The sequence below is a fragment of the Chelonoidis abingdonii genome, chromosome 2, assembly GCF_003597395.2.
Source record: "Chelonoidis abingdonii isolate Lonesome George chromosome 2, CheloAbing_2.0, whole genome shotgun sequence".
NCBI lineage: Eukaryota > Metazoa > Chordata > Testudines > Testudinidae > Chelonoidis > Chelonoidis abingdonii.
Window position 1 is genome coordinate 237,680,339 of NC_133770.1, and position 22,155 is coordinate 237,702,493.

At 38.5% G+C, this 22,155-nt stretch overlaps 1 protein-coding gene across 1 annotated transcript in view; it reads right to left on the minus strand.

The window, feature by feature from the left end:
• Positions 1-4,264: 4,264 nt before the first annotated feature.
• Positions 4,265-22,155, minus strand: part of CYP7B1 (cytochrome P450 family 7 subfamily B member 1) — a 222,223-nt gene continuing 204,332 nt past the window's right edge. Inside the window, exons 3-6 of the mRNA XM_075061972.1 lie at positions 17,673-18,263; positions 17,019-17,225; positions 10,709-10,887; positions 4,265-7,432 (exon numbers count right to left, since the gene is read on the minus strand). Of these exons, the coding sequence (XP_074918073.1) occupies positions 7,142-7,432; positions 10,709-10,887; positions 17,019-17,225; positions 17,673-18,263 (1,268 nt within the window). The 3' untranslated portion in view covers positions 4,265-7,141. The remainder of the gene's footprint in view (positions 7,433-10,708; positions 10,888-17,018; positions 17,226-17,672; positions 18,264-22,155) is intronic.

The following is a 22,155-nucleotide window of genomic DNA, read 5'->3' on the forward strand; positions in this document are numbered from 1 at the left end:
TGGGAGTCGTGACCTCTCAAGGGGTCGTAAGGTTATTACATGGGGGGTTGCGAGCTGTCAGCCTCCACTCCAAACTCTGCTTTGCTGCCAGCATTTATAATGGTGTTAAATATATAAAAAAGTGTTTTTAATTTATACGGGGGGGGGGGGGTCCACACTTAGAGGCTTGCTATGTGAAAGGGGTCACCCGTACAAAAGTTTGAGCATCACTGGTGTACAGCAGCAGCCACATTTAATTTTTAAATTTTTTTATTAATGACCTATTAAGGTTGGAACATTTTACATTGTTTTCCTTAGTTTGTCATGCCTTTTGCTGTACTCAGTGGTATACAGGAGTCAAAGACTGAGGGCCACATTTGGAAATGAGTTTAATGGTGGAGTTGCACCCACTCAAACCTCCTTTCAAGTTTGCCATAAGCATTACAGAAATATCTCCTTCCTTTTCTGTCTCTTCAGGACTGGTTTAAGATGGGCAAGATTAAAAGGACTGAGTATTTTAACAAATGAACAATGGTTATCATAATCTAACACTGACTCACCTTTTTTCTCTTTAAAAATCTCATGGTCAAGTAACAGAATGCCATACTCCGCATAAGTCAGTATGTTTTTTTAAATGAAAGCAATAGCTGTGATCCTGCCTAACGGATGTACGTTCAGGTGTGGGGGACAGATGGACAAGGAAAGTCATTCAATATGCAGATAGATACATTCAATTTTATTGTATCTTTTGAAATACAAAATTCACATATAATCTCAGATTAGTAAAGTACATGAAGTTTCACTTTTCTTGCTAAGAAATTCACAGATGTACCTTATTCAATTTAAGAGCCTTAATGAGGGACATTAACTATTAAAGGAGAACCTCACTTTGTTCATCTATTTACACCATGTCAGTTTATGGAATTAAGAACAATTGACAATCTTTTCAGCATCCAAATATTCAGCAATAATGAAATAAACTATAATTTCTACCCCTACAAATGAGTACAAAGATCAGTGATTACTAATAACAAAATGACAATTCTGAGAGTAGTGTAATACAATATGGCTTAAAGAAGTAAACTAAAGCACATTTATTATGTGTTTTTTAGTACATTAAAGCACATTGCTAGAGACATGGCAATGTAACCAAATCTAATTTGCAAACAATTACACATAACTATTCATATAATCATACATGGAAGCACCCTAATCCTTTCAAACAGGGCTATATAACTGCTTACAAGGTGGGTATTACCTATACATAACAATTAGATTCACATTTTAGTGTTCACATTGGTTCACGAGGAGTTCACTTGTTAAAAAAATATTAACTTTAAAAGTCAGACTGAGTCTTCCAGCAGCTCCCACAAGTGGCTGAACTGGAACTGTACTTTAATTTTATATATAAAAAGATGAGCTGCTGGGGCATGGGGCAGTGAGTTTTGGCAGCTGGCACAACCATGGGTAGTGTGTTTCTGCAAGAAGCTGTTGCTGATCAGCAGCTTCACTTTTTAAAAGGATTGGGCAGTGCACCTTTCTAGCACAAAGGGGAGCAAAATTGAGATTCCAGTGGCTTGAGTGGCACCTGAATACCTCCTGGCCTGTAAGGAGGAGTCCTATCTAACCCTATGAGGTATGTGGGAGGGATGGTCATGACATTGCAAGGCCTTTCAGGGAGGTAATGAATAGGGTGCAAAAGAGAGCAAAATACATGACTTTTTAAAAGAAGGATTAATGGCAATTCCACATTGTACGCAATGAAATAGTCTTTACATATATGACCAGATATCCATTTTAGGGCTCTAGTGACACTGAAAACTACTCAAGGTCTTTTTTTGGTTTAGGGTCACACCAGAAACATTTGATGGGATTAGGGTGACCAGATGTCTCAATTTTATAGGGACAGTCCTGATTTTTGGGTCTTTTTTATATAGGCTCCTATTACCACCCACCTCCTGTCCCGATTTTTCACAGTTGCTGTTTGGTCACCCTAGATGGGATTACAGCCTTGCACTGCTCCCTCTGCCATGCAACAATCACAGAACTCTAGCATTCCTGGGTGGCTTCATGACTGGCTAAAGCCAACTAGAATGTGTCAGAGTTAATCATTTGGGTGTGTCCACTTCAGGCCCAAAGACTGTGGACTGACGTGGTTCATGGGGGGCATGTGGGTTCTAAACTTTCACTCACTCACTCTGAACCCAAATGATCTCTTCTGGGTAGGCTTACTGACCTCAGATTCTGACTGATCATGTGGGTGTCAGTTACACAGAAATCTAATTGGACTGGCCATGGTCAATATGACCCAGTTTTCTGGGGGTTATGTCCAGTCAGTCTTCCTAATAAAAGATAATCCACAGGAGCATCTGGACGAAAGCCCCATCTCCTCAACTCTCACACATACTTCTTAGCAAGGCTTGACCCTACTAACATACACAAGACCAGGTTTGCTCTTTGCAATGGATTGGAGTATGTGAGGCACTCTTATGAGAAGGCTACAATACTAGGTTGCACCATTGCTAGGCATAAGCAGAAAGTCCGAGGATGGGATCTTACCAGGGGATGCCAGCTCTGGACAGCCAGTGTTAGGCATCTGGCCAAGACATCATCCAGATTCTCAATACAACCTGGGTAGATCTGAGTCTGTTCAGCAGGGACTCTCACTGCTTGGTTTAGGTTTGGTAAGTTTAACAAAAGCTAAGGCCAATTTTACCTCAAATCAAGTATTCAATCCTGTGAGATGCAGAGCACCCTATACTCCTATTAAAGTGAGTAAATATGTAGAGGATGCTCAGCACCTTGCAGGACTGTGCCTCAACTTCTTACTTGTGACCTGATGCTTTAAGATACAGCTGGGGATATAGATTTTTATTTGCTTGTTTGCACATACTTGTTTTATTTCTGAATAGATATTTATACTGACTGATCAGTGATTAATTTGAAACTAGTAATGTTTTTCAGTTACTTTTGGCACTGTCCCAGTATGTCCTACTAAATTGTGCTACATCAAGTTATACTCTAATTCAAAATCCTAAAAGCACAGTATGAGTCAAAGAAGGTCTGTTGGTTAAAACAAATACCTACTTGTATTTTCACAGTTGCTTCACATTTGTATCAAAATGGAATGCCAATGAAAGATTGATCATAATTGTGGCATGAGACGTTACAGCTTACATTTAAGCAATAATGTCTATAGTCAACATTGTAATGATGTCAACATTTTCTCTCTCTCAATAACACAGGTTCTAATGTCCAAGAGGATCGTGAGCGATGGTTGAATATATAATAGCGGTGATGTTTGGCTACAGAGTCACTACACTAGTAACTAACCTGAATATGAAAGGTTGTATATGAAAACAAATTTTATTCTACTGAGCTGGAGTATACAAGCAATAAACTGCTTTTGCAGTTGATTAAATGTTGAAGCAAAGTTAAGGCATTTAGTCAACTGAAAAGCCCATTTAACGTAAGTCTACTCCAATACCATAGGTGGTATTGATAATTATATATGAAGAGAAAATGGTCATTCAATATCTCTCTCAAAAACAATTTTCTTCCCAGAGGCCTGGGAGCTTAGATGTGCCAATCTTTGAAAATCTTTCTAGTGATGCTGATTTTGGGTATATAGTTTACATGAATAATTAAATGGCCTCAGGCATAAACAACAAATAATACTAATCCTTAGTATTTACATAATGATTTTCATCCATAGGTCTTTAAGTGCTTTAAAAGAGGGGAAAGATTTTCTCCATTTTAAAGATGAGGAAGACTGAGGCAGAGGGAAATTAAGGCTTACTTTAAAAAAAAATGTCCACTGGCTTTGGTGCTCAATTGGATGGAGACACCTTCAGCCAACTTTTCAGATTTTTCAGAGCGTCTACAGCTTCCATGGAGGTCAAGTGAAGTTGTGAGTGCTCAGCACCTCTGAACACTAAGCCCTGGGTGCTGTCAATTTAGGGCACTTAAAAAAAGAGGCACTAAAAATGAATGAACTCTTGGGAATTTAGTTCTAAATTACTTGTTCAAAGAACACTGAGATAACTTTCCACAATTCCTTTTGTGTTCTTTGACTCCACATCAGGGCCGGCTCCAGGCCCCAGGACGCCAAGTGCGTGCTTGGGGTGGAATGCCGCGGGGGGCGCTCTGCTGGTTGGTGGGAGGGCGGCACACCTGCAGGAGGTCCACTGGAGCCGCGGGACCAGCGGACCCTCCACAGCCACGTCTGCAGGAGATCCACCAGAGCCGTGGGACCGGCGAGCGGCAGAGCGCCCTCCGTGGCGTGCCGCCATGCTTGGGGCGGCAAAATGGCTAGAGCCGGCCCTGCTCCACGAGTCACTAATTACAACTCAGGCATGTATCTATAAATGTTTATGGGACAAATTTGTCTCTGCTCACATCTATGTAGTTAAAACAGCTCTGCATAAATTAGCTTTGCAGCTACAGAGACCAATGCAAATCTGGTGTGAGACCAAGCAGAGGTTGGTTCCCCAAACTAGCATTGATATGCTGCCATGGCTCTCCAACCTCTTTCAGTCTAACTTCTATAAATTATAATTGTATGCTGGAGAACATCTTCAGGGCAGGTACTGCTCCCATGAAGTGACTTCTGGCTTTCTGGCCCTGTCTCCAGCTGGGGAAAGAAAAAAAGCGAATGAGGGGCCGACAATCTGCATGAGTACTGAGGAGCTTATTTATGAAGCAGAACCCTCGGGTCCCACTTACAACTAGCTCAGCTCTCGCTAAGATAAGTCCACAGCTCATTTATATGGTTGTATAGGGTTACCACATAAAGGTGAACGGCAAAGAGCAGGCTCAGGATTTGGCCCCAAAGGAGGTATATTAAGGAGGAATGTATCAGTAAGAAATTGTGTGTAATTGATGTGGGGACAATTTCCAGAATCTGTAGGATATGCGTGAGGCTAAAGTTGTTAGCTTCTTGTACAATAGCAATATTCTTTTAAGTAGCACAACATTATTTAGGCCACAGCTCTGAAATATATAAAAGACTAGGGGAAAAATGGCATTCATTAGAAGCCACCTCTCTGTAAATAAATCCCGCTTTTAGATTTCTAAAAAATTGTCTTACTCAGACAGAGTTTCACCCATATTCCTAGCACTTTAACTGTCTTTAGAACCATCAGGAATGTGGAGTTAAAGAGTTGCGGGAAGTTATCTCAAACAAGAGCCAGTGATATAGACTACTTCACAATTTGTAGGTATAGTATTCTACTTCTAAACACAGATTAAATGTCACCATCAACTTGAAAATTAGTCATCTTTTTAAAAACAAGTTAAAAGTAGTTTTAGTGTGCAACTTTTGTCCTTGAATCCCCCTGCCAATTTTTGTGGTTTTGCAATCATATTTTTCTAGAGTTGGAAAAGTTTCTTCTTTTTTGTGTATGTGTTAAAGACAGCAGGAGAAACTGGCAAATACAAAGTGATGTCAAATGCACAAAGTAAACAAGCCAAACAATTCTGTTTTCTTCTCTAATCTCTTTCAAGTGTAATACTCCAAATGGTTACTGGTAATGCTAGTAGGCCGAAGTCTCATTTTTAAGATGACGGTGTCATTTTAAATAGGCTCACATTGAATATGAAATAATGTAGTGTTGTGGCTCAGATAAATCAGTAGACAGTATGGGCCTGATTCAGACCCTATTAAACTCAACAAAAGCTTCCCACTGACTTTAATAGGGTTTGAATCAGGCCCTATAACAGTAGTAGATTCAGATTACTGATTCATGTTGCATAAGTAACAAACTGTTGAATTTCAAAAAGTACTCCTAAGCCAGTGAAATGCTGCCAGAATGATAACAAGACACTCCTACAAGTCACAACACCCTTAGCCTGTGATAAACCCCATGTACCAGAGGTTGGATTTCTCAGGGAGGGGATGGCAGAAGGACACATTCATTTGTTTTTCTATTTACATGAAAATAGCAATAAGCAAGACAGGGGCAACACCACTAGGTGAACAATTTACTAGTAAATGCATTTGATGGAATTGTTTATATTTTTGTTCCTGAAAAATATACAGACTATATTGATAGTGTAGAACAGTGTTCATGCTATGTGATTTGAAATGGGGTGGAGGTTACTTTATGTTTTTTGCGGGGAGTGGGTGGGGAGGGATGAGAGGGATCTGAGGAGATACTCTCCATGGGAATTTAAAAGTTAGCTCTATTGATAGCAATTCACTCTCTTTCTATTTGGTGGTATAATTTAAGCAAGGCCTCCCAGGAGCCCCATCCAGCACTTCATTGAGGTTGGTTTTCTAAACAAAAACACTAGTATTTTTTCCAAGGCTTTTCTTTAGTGCAAGGATGCCTGGATGGAAGAGGGGGCTAATGGAACACTCACTGTGCATCTTAAATTTTGGGGGTCATCAAAGGTCACACTGGACCCTCCCAGAGTAAAATCCATCAGAGAGGAAAGTGGGCCCAGGAAACCAGCATGACAGATTTTGTGCAGTTTCTAGTGAATGCTGTGCTGAGGGGAAAGGGCCTTGGAGATGGCAGGAATAAAAAAAGTCCCCTTTCTCTGCCACACTGCTCTCCAGGTCCCCTTTATCCTTGGGCAGCATGTTTCCTTGAGCAGGTGTAATGGCACCTCCAGATGGGTCAACTGTCTGTGGGATTGAACCCAAGACCTTTACATCTAAAAGACTGAGCCTCCACGAGCTGAGTTAAAGGACCAGATATATTAGCACCAGGGCAGCAGAGGCGACAAAAATCTCTCATGTGGTCCAGCCACTAGAGGAGGACAGAGGCCCACATTGGGTTCATGTGGGTTACAAAGGCATGCGGGCACTGGCTACCCCAATTGCGATACTTCCCCCTCAGCAGAGAGGATGTAGTGTGGAATGGCAGCTAATGACTTCTATTGGCTCAGCGTATTGTGCAGGGTGAACGTCTCAGACTTGCTGCTTTCTTCCATGCCCCCTTATCAATTTCCAGCCACTTCTGTTCTCATGTCTGTAGAGGTGATCCTCCAGCCCTAAGACATTTAGCATTATTCTCTCTTCACTTAAACATACAGAAGTAGGAGAGAGATGAAAGCAGAACAGGAAAAAGCAAACATGTCTAAAAAGAAAATACACAGCCAGGAAACAGCAAAAAAGTGAGATTAGTGGGAAGTCTGCAATAGGCAGTTTACTTTTCTAAAAAGACCTTATCTTGTAACAAAAGGCAATATCAGAGTCCGGCAAGAGGATACCAAGGCCCATACGACTGTTGTCGAGCCCTACGGGCTTCTTTTCCACTAGTTCTATGTCAAAGTGAGCCAAGAATAAAATCAGAAACAGCTTCATTTCATTCATTGCAAAGAACCTGCCAGGACACATGCTGATTCCAGAGCCAAAAGGCATCAGAAAGTATTTCAGCTTTCTTCCCCCCTTGTAGAAGGTGGTTTTCTTCTTGCCATTCTCTATATAACGATCAAACTTATACACCTGAAAATAAGAGAGACGGTGAAAATTAACGGAGCAGTTACAAAAGCAGTTTCATTTGCAAGAGGGTGCTTCTAAAACCCTGAAGTAAATTAAGAGCTAAGCCAAGGAACTGACAGCTTCCTCTTTTTAGTCTGTTCACTTAAATTGAGTTTTATGTACCCTCAAATTACCTCACTGCACATTAAGTGGCAAAGGCTGTTGTCTGGGTTGTTGGAAAAGGTGTGCTGCCCCTTTAAGGGCTAGAGAGAGTGTTAGTTGCCGCAGGTCTGTTAGTCTATAAGGTGCCACAGGATTCTCTGCTGCTTTTAGTTGCTATGGCAGCTTCATAGCAGGTCAGCGTGGGGACCCATTCCCACCAGGTGACTGGAAGAGAGAGAGGACTCTTTATGTCCACGCCAGTGCAGGAAAAGCCTTCTTCTGTTCTAATTATGGGCATTTTGAGGCAGGGACAATGATCCTCAGGAAGAGGCCAGTTTTTGTTTGTGAAGCATCCTATTCACCCAGGAGGTACATACATTACTATTAATAATAATCTGCAAAATCTGGCAAAATCCCATTGGTACAATGATGTTGCTCTTTCTGGCAAGCAGAAAATTGATCTACTGCAACCCCCACCTTCCCTCTCATGGTGTGGATTGTTCAGGAACTAGCCCTGATAACTTACTATAAGTTTTCTTGTCAGTAGCAGATAGTTTCCATCTGTCTCACTTGTTCACACCTGACTTTCAATGGCTTACTATGGAAGATGTGTGCAAAGCAGGCCACATGTTAATAAGTGACCATATCAGGAAGCATTTTTCTAGAGTAAGTACTCTAGAATTTACTCCAATAAGTTTAGCTAGTATCTTAGGTCCCATAAATTTAACACCTTTCTGAAGACCTTTAATATCAGGGTCATAATTAATGGCTAAGTTGAGTTTGTGAATGAAGGAGATATGGCAATCCTAGCTCAGTCCATGGTGAATTGAACCACATAAAAATAGTCATGTATGCTTTGAATGAAAATAACAAAACACTTTCTGCTTATGTTCACTCATTAGCACTTGGGCAGTTAGTATACATCTGCTATAGTGCAAGCTTTTGAAAGTTAGACTTGAACAAGCAATTCAGACAGAAACCATCTCAGCTGATAGTAAAAAAGTCATAGAAAGTTTACCAGGCAGGTTCCTGGTCAAGCCATACCGTGAAGGAAAAAGTGGATTGATTAGCTCTTTGCCAGAAAGACCAAAGACACTGCAATATATTAATTTTAATAAAAATACAAACATAATAATACTGTACATTTTCTGATTGCCTGTTCTATGTGTCCTATGGAAAAATAAAAAGACTCAGTTTCCATAATGCTCTTGAACATCAGTAAGAAACAGTGGTAGAGAGGCCTAGACTTCTGATTACCAGAACCCTGTTCTATCTATCAGATCAGAGGTTCTTAAACTGTGATCAGCAAGGCCTCCTGGCTGTCTGTAGACTATCTTGAGAAGCAAGCAGTGGAGGTGTATAGTCTATGAGAAGATCTGACTAGCATTTACTTAGGCTTTGAGGAGTGGGGAAAGAGGTCACCAACACACAGTTACACTTATTTAATATGATACCTAAACATACGATGTTAATTTCATCAGTGACCTGAATTTAATATAAAAGTCTGCAGAAGTGCATTGTTAATACTGAACTAATTCACTGAGCTACCTGTTTTCCCAGAAAACTTTTCCCATCCAAATATATGACAAACCCAAGACTGCTCTTTAATAAAATTCAGTCTGCATCTCATATTCAATAGATGTGTGCACTACAAGTTCAAGAACACAACAGAAGTTATTTTCCCCCTTTTTGAGTGGGTCTCAGTGTTGAAATCAATGTACTCTGCCACGTACTGATAAATCATTCACCATCAAAATGATGAAGTATATAAACTAAAGTGATACTGTGAAAGCTGAGGAGAAAATTTATATTGAGAAAATATCCTCCACCTACGGAAACATGGTATCACATTCTGACAATTACTAAGTAAGGGAGACTTCAAGAAATGCTCAGCTACTAATTTTATACATAGAGTTTTCCTTTTTTGTATATGGACAGAGAATTGGTTTTTACTAAGAAATTAGATATTGTGTTCATATCTGTAGCAATACTTCCATTTATAATTTTTTCTTCGGGCCAGCCTTCAAACATCCTCAATTATGTTGAGTCGCACCTTACACTTCAAGACTAGTCCCATTGACTTCAGTAGGACTACCTGTAGAGTACAATACGCTATGTGAATTCTATGTGAATAAGAACATCAGAATCTGGCTCTTCTCCTGCAACCTGATAAACATGTTTTTATTCTTAAACTGGTTGTATGTTTTATCCAAACAATCATATTCTAAAAATGTGTAAACAAATCTAATTTCCCTTCTGAAGCTGAACTATGATTTGGAATATATATGCAACTGTCTTAATAAGTGTTTAAACGAGAATGATTGATAAACAATCACTTGCTCAGAAAATGAGGGGGCAGGTGAGGAGAAATGATTTAGTTATAAACTGCCACCTCTGTAAGATGCAGTTGGCATTGACTGGTCTTGCTTTGTAAAATCTCACTTACTCTACAGCACACCGGACTAGCAACAACAATCCTTCAGTAAAATCTATGCAAGAGTATGACTATTCAATTTGCATGCAGGTGATGAACTTCTGAAGTCATATTAAGGCTGAGCCAGGGTGGATTAATTTCCAGTCTTTGATATTCATTAACTCTAGCTTCAGAAAAAAATATAAGGAGATGACACAATTACCCTCAGAGCTTCACCGCAGAGCAACAGCGTTACAATCTCAAGTTCACAACATCATACTAAATGACCAAAAAGGGGTGAATCCCTATGAAGAGAGATGAAAAAGCACATGGCTCAAGTAAGACGCTGCTATTATAGGGCTTTGGAGAGTCAATGATGCTTTGGGGGCACTTAGTTAAATGGTCCACATTATTTGCTATTTAAAGCACCTTCTATTATTCAGCCCTTCCAATGATCCACTGCCAAACAAAACCCACATTTAGCCTAAAGTTTATGGTAGTCAATGAGCAATTGTCAATTCCTTTGAAAGCAGTAGCAGTCAGTCTCATCACCATATTTCTCTCTTCAGGCCATGAATCCTTTGACCTACAGGGCCCTAGAAAATACATCTGAAAGTAGGAAGATTTGTTCCACAAGAAGGAACAGCAGTAAAAAACTATCACAAAAAGCATGGCTGCTGCAATGTGCCTGAAGTATGATGAGTAGCACCAGCTGAATGTTTTACCTCAGGATCTTCATAGACCTCAGGGTCCATGTGCAAAATTTGAGGGTAAAGAGCTATCCAGTCTCCTTTCCTCAAACTGACTTCCTGATTTCCTCCCAGTTTGAGAATATAATCCTCTTGGCTGATCCGAATGTTCATGGAAGACGAGCACATTCGTAAACTCTCGTTTAAAGCACTCTCTGAATTTAAACAAAGAGGGAAGGAAAACCATTAAAATATGGAAGATGATTGGAAGTTATACATGGCTAAAGCTGCTGGATCCACTAAAAGTTCAGTAGGGCAGGCTAAAAAACCCCCCCAATCATGCTAGATGCTACAAGGAGGTAATAAACTATCCCAGAGGGGTTGGGGGGAAAAGCTCCAATTCTGAACCTTTAGATGTAATTCTCACTGATGGTTCTGAGGCATCTTGTAGGCTTCAGGCAGTAGTGAATATTGGGTGGAAAGCCATTATTCAGGTTTCATGCTGAAAACAACACAATTGATGTTTTTACATTTATGTATTTACATATATTTTGGAGCAAATACCAGTCAAAGCACTGAAAGGACTATTTAGCCTGCCTTTCAAAAGCTGTTGATTGTAATAGAAGGACTGTGAGAAAAATCATTTAACTTGTTAATAATTTTGAGATATTTTGAGACATTTTTTAATATCCAACAAGATACACTGCCAAACTCTGATTTCAATTATTTTCAGAGTGAATGTAAACAATTTGCTTGGCAATTTTAAAAGAGAAAATACTTTTATTGAATCATGAGAAAAAACATTCTTCTCAGTATTATGGCAAACAAGATTTCTAACATCATCATATGCTGGAAGGCTCCAGAAGCTGAATGTCCTTGCTTTCCCAGTGGCCTTCACCTTTTGCTCCTAGCACGACAGATTTTATGGCTAATTTCCGGCAATTTATCCTGGCAGTTTGAGGAGGAATTCCTTTGGGAATAATATGCATAATTTGCATAAATCATTCTGATAGCATGCTTATCAGCATGTAGCTCCTGTCTAGTGCTGCATCTCTCACTTTGTAATCAAAACTGACTATTTTTTCACCAGCATGTATGGGTGCTGTAATATGCGACTGATTCCTTCTAATCATTAGTGTGAAAAATAGCCTAAAATAGAGTTTCAGTTTCACATGATAATACATTTATGACTTTATTAATGCTCTGTATTATAAAATAAACCTCCTCTAAGTGTTTAGCATGGCACCATAATCCCTGCACCCAAAGGTTAGTTTATTAAAGACAGTAGCTACACAGCATAGATACATCTGAAAAAGATAATAACAAACGTTCTTTCACTAAAAATTAAATCTGGTGCAGCACGCATAGCAAATAAAGCGGCCTTGGATGCTTTCTTGCAGGAGGTTTTTCCTTAAGCGTGCATTTGTCTAAAGAAATGAGGCTGCGGTCAGCTTTGTGTGGCCAGCGCTGTGATTCAATGTGACGCACAGTGAGTCTGTGCATATTCTTTTGGACTGCCTTCGTTACTATAATCAGGCAGAGTCAAATCGGCTTGTTGGTGACGAAGCCAGAAAAGAACTCTGGTTCCAGAATATGGCCTCTACTGTGGATAGCCACAAGGCACCTGACACGATAGATTTCAACTGGCAGTGCTCTGGCAACAAAACTTTACACGGTACAAAGAAAAGGTCCAGCCTCCACTCTTGTGCTATCTCCATCCATGGAAAAATGAAGCTGATAACACCACTTTAGTCTACAATATGAAAATGGTAGCTGACATATGCAGCAACACTGTTCACCCAAGAAATCAAATAAGGAGGAAAAAAAGAAAAGCAAAATAATTATGGACCTGCTGCTGTGAAATAGCAGGTTTACATTTAATATCATGAGCTATACGGTCATATCCTATTGGCTGACATTCTCCCAGGAAGCATGGCAGTCTGTGCCCATTGCAGTATCACAAATGACAATTGGGCAAGCATATCTTATGCAGAAGTTAATCACAATAATGGAGCACAAAGTGTGGCTTAGCGGTCAGATCGTAAATGACAAATCTGTTTTACCTTCCAGTACCAGTTATGTGAGGAAGGCGAGCTTGGCTCTAGCTCTGAGCGATCATGCCGATAATCATTAGATGACAAAAGTAATGAGTCACATTATGATCAACAAAGGAGAATGGAGCTTAGATGGGTTTGCAGTCTAACACTAAAAAATAGACACTCAGCCTTCCACAACCCTGTATGAATGCCGGAGCTATACATTGAGAAGAATGACAACTGCACAATAAAATTGCAGCCTTTACTTGCAGTTGTCATAGTTCAGCAGACACCAGCCAGTGCAACTGACAGACCAGCTGGGTAGCTTGGGAGGCCTTCCATTCTGCACCATGAGGTACAGTAAATTATCCAGCACGGTAGAGCAACATCTGTTTCTGTGCTATTGCCGAACAAACAAGGCAATTTAAAGCATACCAAGGGATAACCAAGCAGCAAATGAACATGACCCTCATTTTTTCCCCTTCTTACACACACGAGATGCTAAACTTCATTGTACAAGTGCTACATAAAGGGGAAGCCAGGCTGTTAGTTGATAAGGTGTTGTCAGAGCGATTTTACATATTTTCTATAAAGAGAGAGACATCTCATAGTATTGTTATTCTTAGAACCCTCCCACTTCTGTCTTCATTTCTCTTATACCAAAGCTAGCACTCAGCTCTCAATTCATTCTAGATTTTTAAAAAAAAAAACCGTTTCAATACACTTATAAATATTCAGTCTTTAAACCTAATTTGCTATACTTAGTTCACATGCCTTCAAGCATTTGTCTTTCAATTTCCACTGAATAAATGCGTACTAATGAGAAATAGAGCAAGCTGCTGAGGCAAAGCTGGGTGACTGGAGCCTGGCCTGCCACCAGCTTGTGATAGGCAGGCAAATTGAGTTAAAATGAAAAGTCTTGTCAGCTGAAATACAACATGGTAGCCAAACAGCAAGCTGTCAATCATCCAGCCAAAACAAGGGACTGCAGGTAATAAAAGGTCATTGCAAATCATTAGTACATTTGGCTTTCATATGCAAGTTAATTTTAATTAAACATGATCTCTATCTGTAAATGTTTTATAAAACTTATTGTGCATAATGGATTGTTAATTTTATACTAACATTTAGCAGGTAATAGGGCACTATAATTATTAGAGTATATTATAGAAAAATAGCTATTGAGTACGCAAATATTTCTGGTGATAATTTACATCATGCATTATAGTGTGCCAACATAAGTGATAATGTCTGAAACAAGTGTATCTGTGGCTTACTAAGAACTGAGCAGTACTAACCAGCACATACTAGGGAATATGTTTATTTTTTCAAATGCCAGCAACATTTTTTCATGCTTAACACTTGCATTGCAGCTACTTAAAATTTTTCTACCTTTTCATATACATACAATTATTTTTCAAGCAGTTGTCCTTTAGAAACAAATATCTGGAATTCAGCAATGTCATGGGGCAAGAATACTTCACATTATGAATTCATGTAAAAATTATAAAATAAACTAAATAAAGAAAACATGGCTGGAACAAAATGTGTGCTAAATACCATTATTGTTTACTATATATTAGAGCTCCATTGTGAGTCATAATGACTAATAATGTACATTACTCTGCACATACAAATAAGCACATTCTGGTTCCTGGAGAAGTCAGGACAAAAAGGAAACTGTGCTGTTCCAGAAATAGCTGCGGGGAGAGGGGGAGGAAATCAGGCCTGTGATTTGGTGACAAGACTTAGTTTTTATAGACATCGAAATGATGGATTCAGAGGTCAGTCAAGCCATACCGTTCCCTAGACCAGAAAATTTGACCACAACAAAGATGATGTTTCTTTTGTTAGATCTTGACTATTCTTCTTCTTATAGCTATAGTAAGACAAAACAGGGGTGCAGGAATCAGAACATTTAGAACAGGAAAAAAATAACAAGCTCAAGATGACAAGGTGATACACATATAAGAATCCCACCTGGTCTATCTTACTCATGTCGGAGCAGAGGGATGAATTCCCAATTCTGTATGCACTGGGTTCAAGGGTGAGATGAAGAGGGAAAAACTTGTTCTCAGATGCTATGGTTAGAATGCTTTAAATGTACAGATGGGGTTTGATCCTGCTTTCTTTATGTACTCAAAACTGTCAGTGTAGCAGCTGGGAATTTGGGGAGTGCTAGCAGTGCTGGATCAGCCCCACATTCTTCCAAAGGTATTATTAGCCTAGAGTCACTTTTCATTAAAGCATTTATTTAATGCACCTAGCAGTATGTCGATTTCTCTCTTTTTTTATTGTTTTGTGGGACTGTATCTGTTCCTTTATGATTAAAGTGAAAGAAGAACTGAAAGCTGGCTTCTGTTTATACAACATTCAGCTTCACCTGATCAGAAAATTTATCAAACTTGTCACAAAAATGTCCGAGGCAGAATCTGCTGCCCTCACTTCCACCCAAACATATAAACTGACTGGTACTAGGGTACTGTAAGGTTTCAAAGAACATAAGTTTGGATGATATATTTAATGTTTTTGAACTGTTCATCAGACATTTTGCATCAGATAGTTTTAGAGAGGTACTTAAATTGGTTTGATACTTAATGACACTGGGTGCAAATCATGAAATAGTTACTTTACAAAACCGTTTAATTTTTAAAAAGTTAAACATACAATACGGATAGATGTTTTAAGTTCAAGATAAGGCTGTCTGGCCCAACATGCTTATCCTTTTCATTTTCCTTCTTCCAGTCTTCCTGTTTTTTCACAATACCATTCAGTCTCCTCTTCCAAACACTCAATAAGTTGTCTTTTGACTTCATTTAAACTTCTTCATGCTTTCCCTGGTAACTTTTTCCATGCATCTATTAACCTTGGTATGCTGTAGCTCTACTCATGTTCCCAAACAACATACATTACATGCTTGGAAAGTCATGTAGTTCATGGACATTCATTCAGAGTAACATTGTTCATCTTCTCTACATCAAAAATGTTCTTTATCAATTTATAAAAGTAAATCTTTACCAACAGACTTCAGTGACTCTGTAATGAAGCCAACGTTCTAAGTTTATATACAGTTGGATGACAGTATCAGCTTATACCAAAAAGGTGGGGAAAAAACAAACTCGGTTTTACATTTGTTCTGTGATGATCAACTAAGTTTTAAGAAGTGAATGTAAGGTTTGTGACACTTGCCAGATAGGACAGCCCTGGAGAATAGAGGCTTCTATTATTTGCAAAACAAGTACAGTGTGAGCAAAGAATGAAAACTCTTCCCATCTTTCTCTGCTAATGTGTCTCAGCACTAACCTGAAGGGATCTCTTCAAGGGGTGGAAAAGCAGTTTAAGCCCTGATCCAGTAGGGCAGTTAAGCACATGCTCAATTTCAAGAACCCAAGTGGTTCCATTAACTTCAATGGAACTTCAGTCTCTACGTTCTCCTTCGGTGGTTGTCCATGCTATAACCAACTGATGACAATGAAGCCTTGTGTCAAAGGATATGGTAGACATTTTCAGTGGCCTAAGAGTTAGGATCCTGACTGCCATTTGTCCCTCTGAAAATCAACCCCATTAGCTTTGTGATGCAGGTGTTTGTGCATTAGGAAATGAACGGAGAACATCAACTAATTACATAGGCTAATCCAGTCACTAAATGGAAACAACTTTCAACGTCTACTAACATGGTTCACATTTGAATCAGTGACCTAGAAAACTCTGTAATTTCTTACCTATCCCTTAAGACTCTCCATATTATTTCAAGGTTTTATTCATTTTTATTGCTAAAAATATTGGTTCTCATTTGCAAAGATGTGTCTACTTGTGTTTGATTAGGAGTCACACATCTGAGGTTACTTTAAAACAAAACAAGCTTTTTTTAAGATCTAAAAAGATAAAACTGGTTTTGAAAATAGTAAACTACATTCTGAGCACAAACTGATTTTCCTAACTACTTTTATTCAGTTCAGGAAAGGGTCTTTCTTGGTAACACACTACAGAAGTATCTGAAATGTATTAGCACTTCGGCAGATGCTCAGAATCAAACAACTTAATAGGCATATAAACTTTTTTCAAATAATTGCAAAGCTTCGATTTAGCCTTTTGCATACTTTGCATAGTTAATTACCTAGGCTTTAATGTTTACATGCAATGAGAGTATCTACAGCTATAAACTACATAATTTATAATTGATGTAAATGGGTGTTATTATGTCAATTAAGCAGCTGTGTCCTCCACCTTCTCAGTAAACAGAAATGAGTGATAAACTGAGTTTGCAGAAAGATACCCTCTTTTCTTCACAACAGATAAAAATAAATTACCTAGGTAGACCAGGTTGTCCAATTGTTCTCTGGTGAGGTAGATGCTATATCCAGGCCCTTTCTTTTGACCTGTTGACTGCAGCAAATGGTCAATTTCGTCACGCACCACTGCAAGAGCTTCTGGGTGCCGCAGAAGATAATACATGGCCCAGAATGTAGCTGGAATCGTGTTTCCCACAGAGGCCCACAGGAAGGCAAAATGATGTGCTGGGAGAAAATAAGTGAAAAGGAAGATTAATAGCGTTTATTACACTGATTAGATTTGCAGTGTGCTAATTAAAAGATGTTAGGACACAGACCCAGCCAAGGATCAGTGAATGCTAATGAGGACCAATAGGCTTCTGAAGTCTAATTTTCTGCTTAATGAGAATAGTTTGAAATGTAATGGGGGGGGGGAGGAGGGAAGAAGAGAAGGGAAGTAAATGCTGCTCAGTTATAATCTCTCTCATTATCACCATTAAGTATCTTGTTTTACCACCTCAGCCAAAAAAAAAAATCAATTATCATAGATGGTTGTTTCAGAGTAAAATATTTTATCATTAGCCAATTAGAAAGAACATAAAAAATTTCAAGGTCGCCATTTTGCCTTTTTATTTCAAAGGTCTATAGTAAATTATTTTATTTTAGACAAGCAATCATTCATAAGTTTCCTACCTGCTTTATCATAATCTTGGAGCAGTTCATATTTCTCTAATGTATCTTTTCTGGCTTGGATCACTTCTGACCCTCCCATCCATTTTGCCATGTTCTGAAGTAAAAAATGATGTATAAGCTCCTTCCGAACCTTCTTGGTAACTCCTAGCAACTCAATTGGTATGTTTGCAGCTAAATAGGGAAAGCTGGCATCAAACTTGGTAAATTTGTCTCTGATTTCACTAATAACATTGTGGCCATCTGCAGCAGGATCTCTTCCATATAGTGTTATAAAACTGGCTTCAAATATTAGAAAGCTGCAGAACTTGTACATTTTTTCTGTTTTCCAATCTGTTGCTTGTGAGCATTTCCATTCAAATATATGCTGGAGATTTTTCATCATGTGGTCAGAAATTATGTCCAAAGGCTTGCCTTGCAGGTATTGGTAAATTCGATGCAGATTTTCATTTAGGTTTGGGAAATTTGACAAAGAGGGATAGCCAAAAGTTCTTGAAGCCATTTTATCAGCAAATTCATAAAATTCAAGTTGCTTGCTATTTCTGATCACAAAAACATACTGGAATGGGTCCATGATAAAGGTAATATATCTACCTGAACAGAAGAAAAAGAACCACATATACAGATAAGTTCTTTTGTGATACTACTACTATTATTAATAATATTCAATGTTAATTTAAGCCAGTGGTTCCCAAACTTGTTCCGCCGCTTGTGTAGGGAAAGCCCCTGGCGGGCCGAGCTGGTTTGTTTACCTGCTGCGTCCACAGGTTTGGCCGATTGTGGCTCCCACTGGCCGCGGTTCACCGCTCCAGGCCAATGAGAGCTCCAGGAAGTGGTGCAGGCTAAGGGACATACTGGCCGCCGCTTCCAGCGGCTCCCATCGACCTGGAGCAATGAATTGTGGCCAGTGGGAGCTGCAACCGGCTGAACCTGCGGACGTGGCTGGTAAACAAACCGGCCCGGCCCGCCAAGGACTTTCCCTGCACAAGCGGCAGAACAAGTTTGGGAACTACTTATTTAAGCCATTCCCCCAGCAGCATTTCAAGTGATAAGCACATAGAAATCTTCAAAAGTTAGTTGTAAAAAGAGAGAGAGAGAGAAATTACAATAATTAGTTTTTTAAAAAAGTCAGAGACTTTATTTTTGTAGTAGACTAGAATGAGGGAAGTCCAGTGTAGATCGAGCTATTGTTTTGACAACAGTAGAGGGTGACATAATCATGGTACTTTGGAGTCATATGAATCATTTACTAAATTGGCATAACTCATGAAAAATGCAATATAGCTTTATTATGCTTTTCAAAAGCACTTTGAGAACTATACATCTTTAGTTATCTTTTAATGGCAAAAAAGGGACAGGGATTGAAGTGGGAAATATGCTAACATATCAGCATGCTGCTTTTCTTCAAGCAGAAGAAAATAAATTATATGGACCAGGTTAGTCCCAACAACCAAGATTTCAATTTTGCAATGAGCTCTGCACACTTGCTGGCATATACTTGGTCCTGCCTCAGTGTAGCGGGCTGAACTAGATGGCTTCTGGATTAGATGACCTACATTTCTATGATTATATAAAGCCCATTGAAATCAATGGGGGTTACCATGAGCAGAGGGGTCCATCTACATGAAAGTCTATTGTAGGATCAGGGCCTGTGAGGTTTCCCATAGCCCAAAGAAAACATGACAACTAAAATACTTTTTCAGTCTTGTTTACTTCCACGTTTTCCTGTCTTTTTAAAATTTAACAGGATGATGCAGCTTTATTATAGTATCAACAAATTATAACCTGGTGGTTTATTTTAAAAAATAGTTTTCTATGCAATATACCATCATTTTAAAATAATGGAAAAGTATTTTTGGAAGTATGCTATCCTATCCTGATTTTAAGCTAATCCCAAAGAAAGAGAACCCAATATTATTGCATCAGAATGCACTAACAACATACTCTATAACCCTTTCTTACATTCGTAATCAAAAGAAATAGTGTTGACCAGATAGCAACATTAGAGAGAGAATTCACATTAATTTTTACTTCCTTTAAAAATGTTCCATTTATTTTTCTGTGTGAGATGTTTTTAGGGTAAATTTTGTAGCTTCTTTCTCCCGAAAGTCAATTACTAGTAAAGAGATTCTGGTAAGTCAAACTGCTGGTCATTTGTCAGGGATCAAAAAAAATAATGCCCCCAAAATAAAATTAATTCTGAATTTACTATAGCTGGGCCCATGCTATGTTTAAATTTACAGTAGAGGTTTGTGAGTGTTAACTTGTGCACACATTAGAAAAAAGAGAGTACTCATTAAAATGTACATACATTCAGTGAAATATCTACACTATAAAAGAAGAACAGGAATAATCCTTACAAGATCTGAGGCCTAATTCTGCCCTGCTGAATGGGTGAAACTCCTTTTGACTTTAATGTGAGCTGCACATGTGTAACGGAGGACAGAATTTGGCTCTGTGTACATAAAGTAGCCACTATTTAAAAGTCTCCAATTACCTCTCGGTAACATATAGTGGTATGTGAGAGTGCATAGTTACTTCCTGTTCTGACTGTGGATACATATACCATGGTATGGTAATTATGAGTACATATTGGACTCTTACATTCCTGTCGAAATCAATGGGGTTGCACAAAACACGTATCAAGATAGAATTCTGTCCAAGATCTTTGTAAAGAAACACTTTTGAGTGTTTTTAAGTTACTCTTTGTTTGTTTTACTATAATGTAATTTACTAATTAAACAATGTGGCATTGGGATCTTAGAGTTACTTCCTTTCTTGGTCTAAAAATAATCACGACAGACTAGTGGCAGTGTCAGGAGCAGAACTGAGGCTTCCTGACCTTGCTCCAATCACTAGACTGCAGGACGTGAATGCATTTTCAATCTCAGAATAAGCGCTTCTTTAACCTTTTAAATCCAGGATACCCAAGATCTTTGTTGGAGATATGAGTGTTGGCAACCTTCAGCACTCTCCCCACTCCAGTTCTTATACCTTTTCTCCTCAAGACCCTTTACAGAGGCTATCATCTTTCTGATCAAGGGCTGGAAATAAAAAAACCTTTGGTATGATTTTTAATAAGTAGACTGGAGCGTTATTAACCCAAAAGAAGTTAGCTAGCTTTCCAACTTTGAGTTTACAGGGTAAACAATTTTAAGTTAAGATTTTGTAATTAATATTAATTTAAACCATCTGTGCACCATCTGCTTATATCACATGAAAAATACAAGTTTCTTTGTGATCTTTAATCAGACATTTAGCAAATGCACATCAATTCTGATAATTTTTAAAAAATAAGCAACATGATTCTAAGCAAATTATTCTTCAAGCAAACAACATCATTTTAATAAATAATCTTAAAACAACATTCATTCAATGTTAGTGTAATTACAAACTTTTGGAAAGAAAAGACTTTACTCAAAATTTTCTACGATTAAGGGTGTGTCACAGATGAATATTTCTATTAGTCTTATTTTCCAGCTGATTAAAAAATGCCAAAATATAATTCATTTTTGCAAAGTGAAATTCAGCTTCCAGGCCACATCACTGCCAAAAAGTCAACAAATTATAGACATATATGACACAAAAACTCTGTTACAGTATTTACAAAATTCTAATGAGGGATATTTGACCCATATATAGAGAAGGCAAAATTTGCTGGTTTAAAAAAAAATTGTGCAAATTGTTAAGGTATCTCCAATAGAACCTATGCCCAAGTAATTTAAGAGTTTAGATCTCTCTCTAAATGAAGACCAAAACCTATACTACTTGCGGCTATAAAACTGTTGAAGTGTTACTAGCAACTGGAACCTTTAGTGATTTCTGTCCTACTAGCACACAGAAGAACTACATAGCTTCACTTGTTTAACAGTGTATTCATATTTGTGTACAGTGATGTGGCCGTGTTGGTACCAGGATATTCGAGACACAAAATGGGTGAGGAAATATCTTAAACTGGACAAACTTTTGTAAAAAGATATTACCTCACCCACCTTGTGTCTGTAACATATTGTCAATTACCTGGTATAATAATGTAAAAATATCTCCTCTATCAACATACAATCCCTCAGGAGCATTTTGGGATCTAAAACCAATCACTAAAGTTGGTTGATTTCAACTAAGTTATTGTAAATAATATTAGGATTATAATTTTTTTTTGCATGGGCTAATTAAAACAATAAAATAAATCATTTTATTTCCCCTATTGGACTCTGTTTTCACTTCTACAGTGTCTATGTACTGGTGGTAACAGGCACTAACAAATGCAGGCCTTCCTACATTTTTGAGTCATTATTCAGCACTTTAATAGGCATGCCCCCCACATGCCCCCCCCACTTCAGTTACCCTCAGGAGCTACCTCTCAGAAGTGAACCCATACCATAAACAAAGAAACCAAAATTTTGGTGCTCACCACAGTTTCGCTCTGACTAGCTGTAGGAGCTAATTCCCGAATCTGCTAAAAAGTGCAGGATAACAGACAGAACCT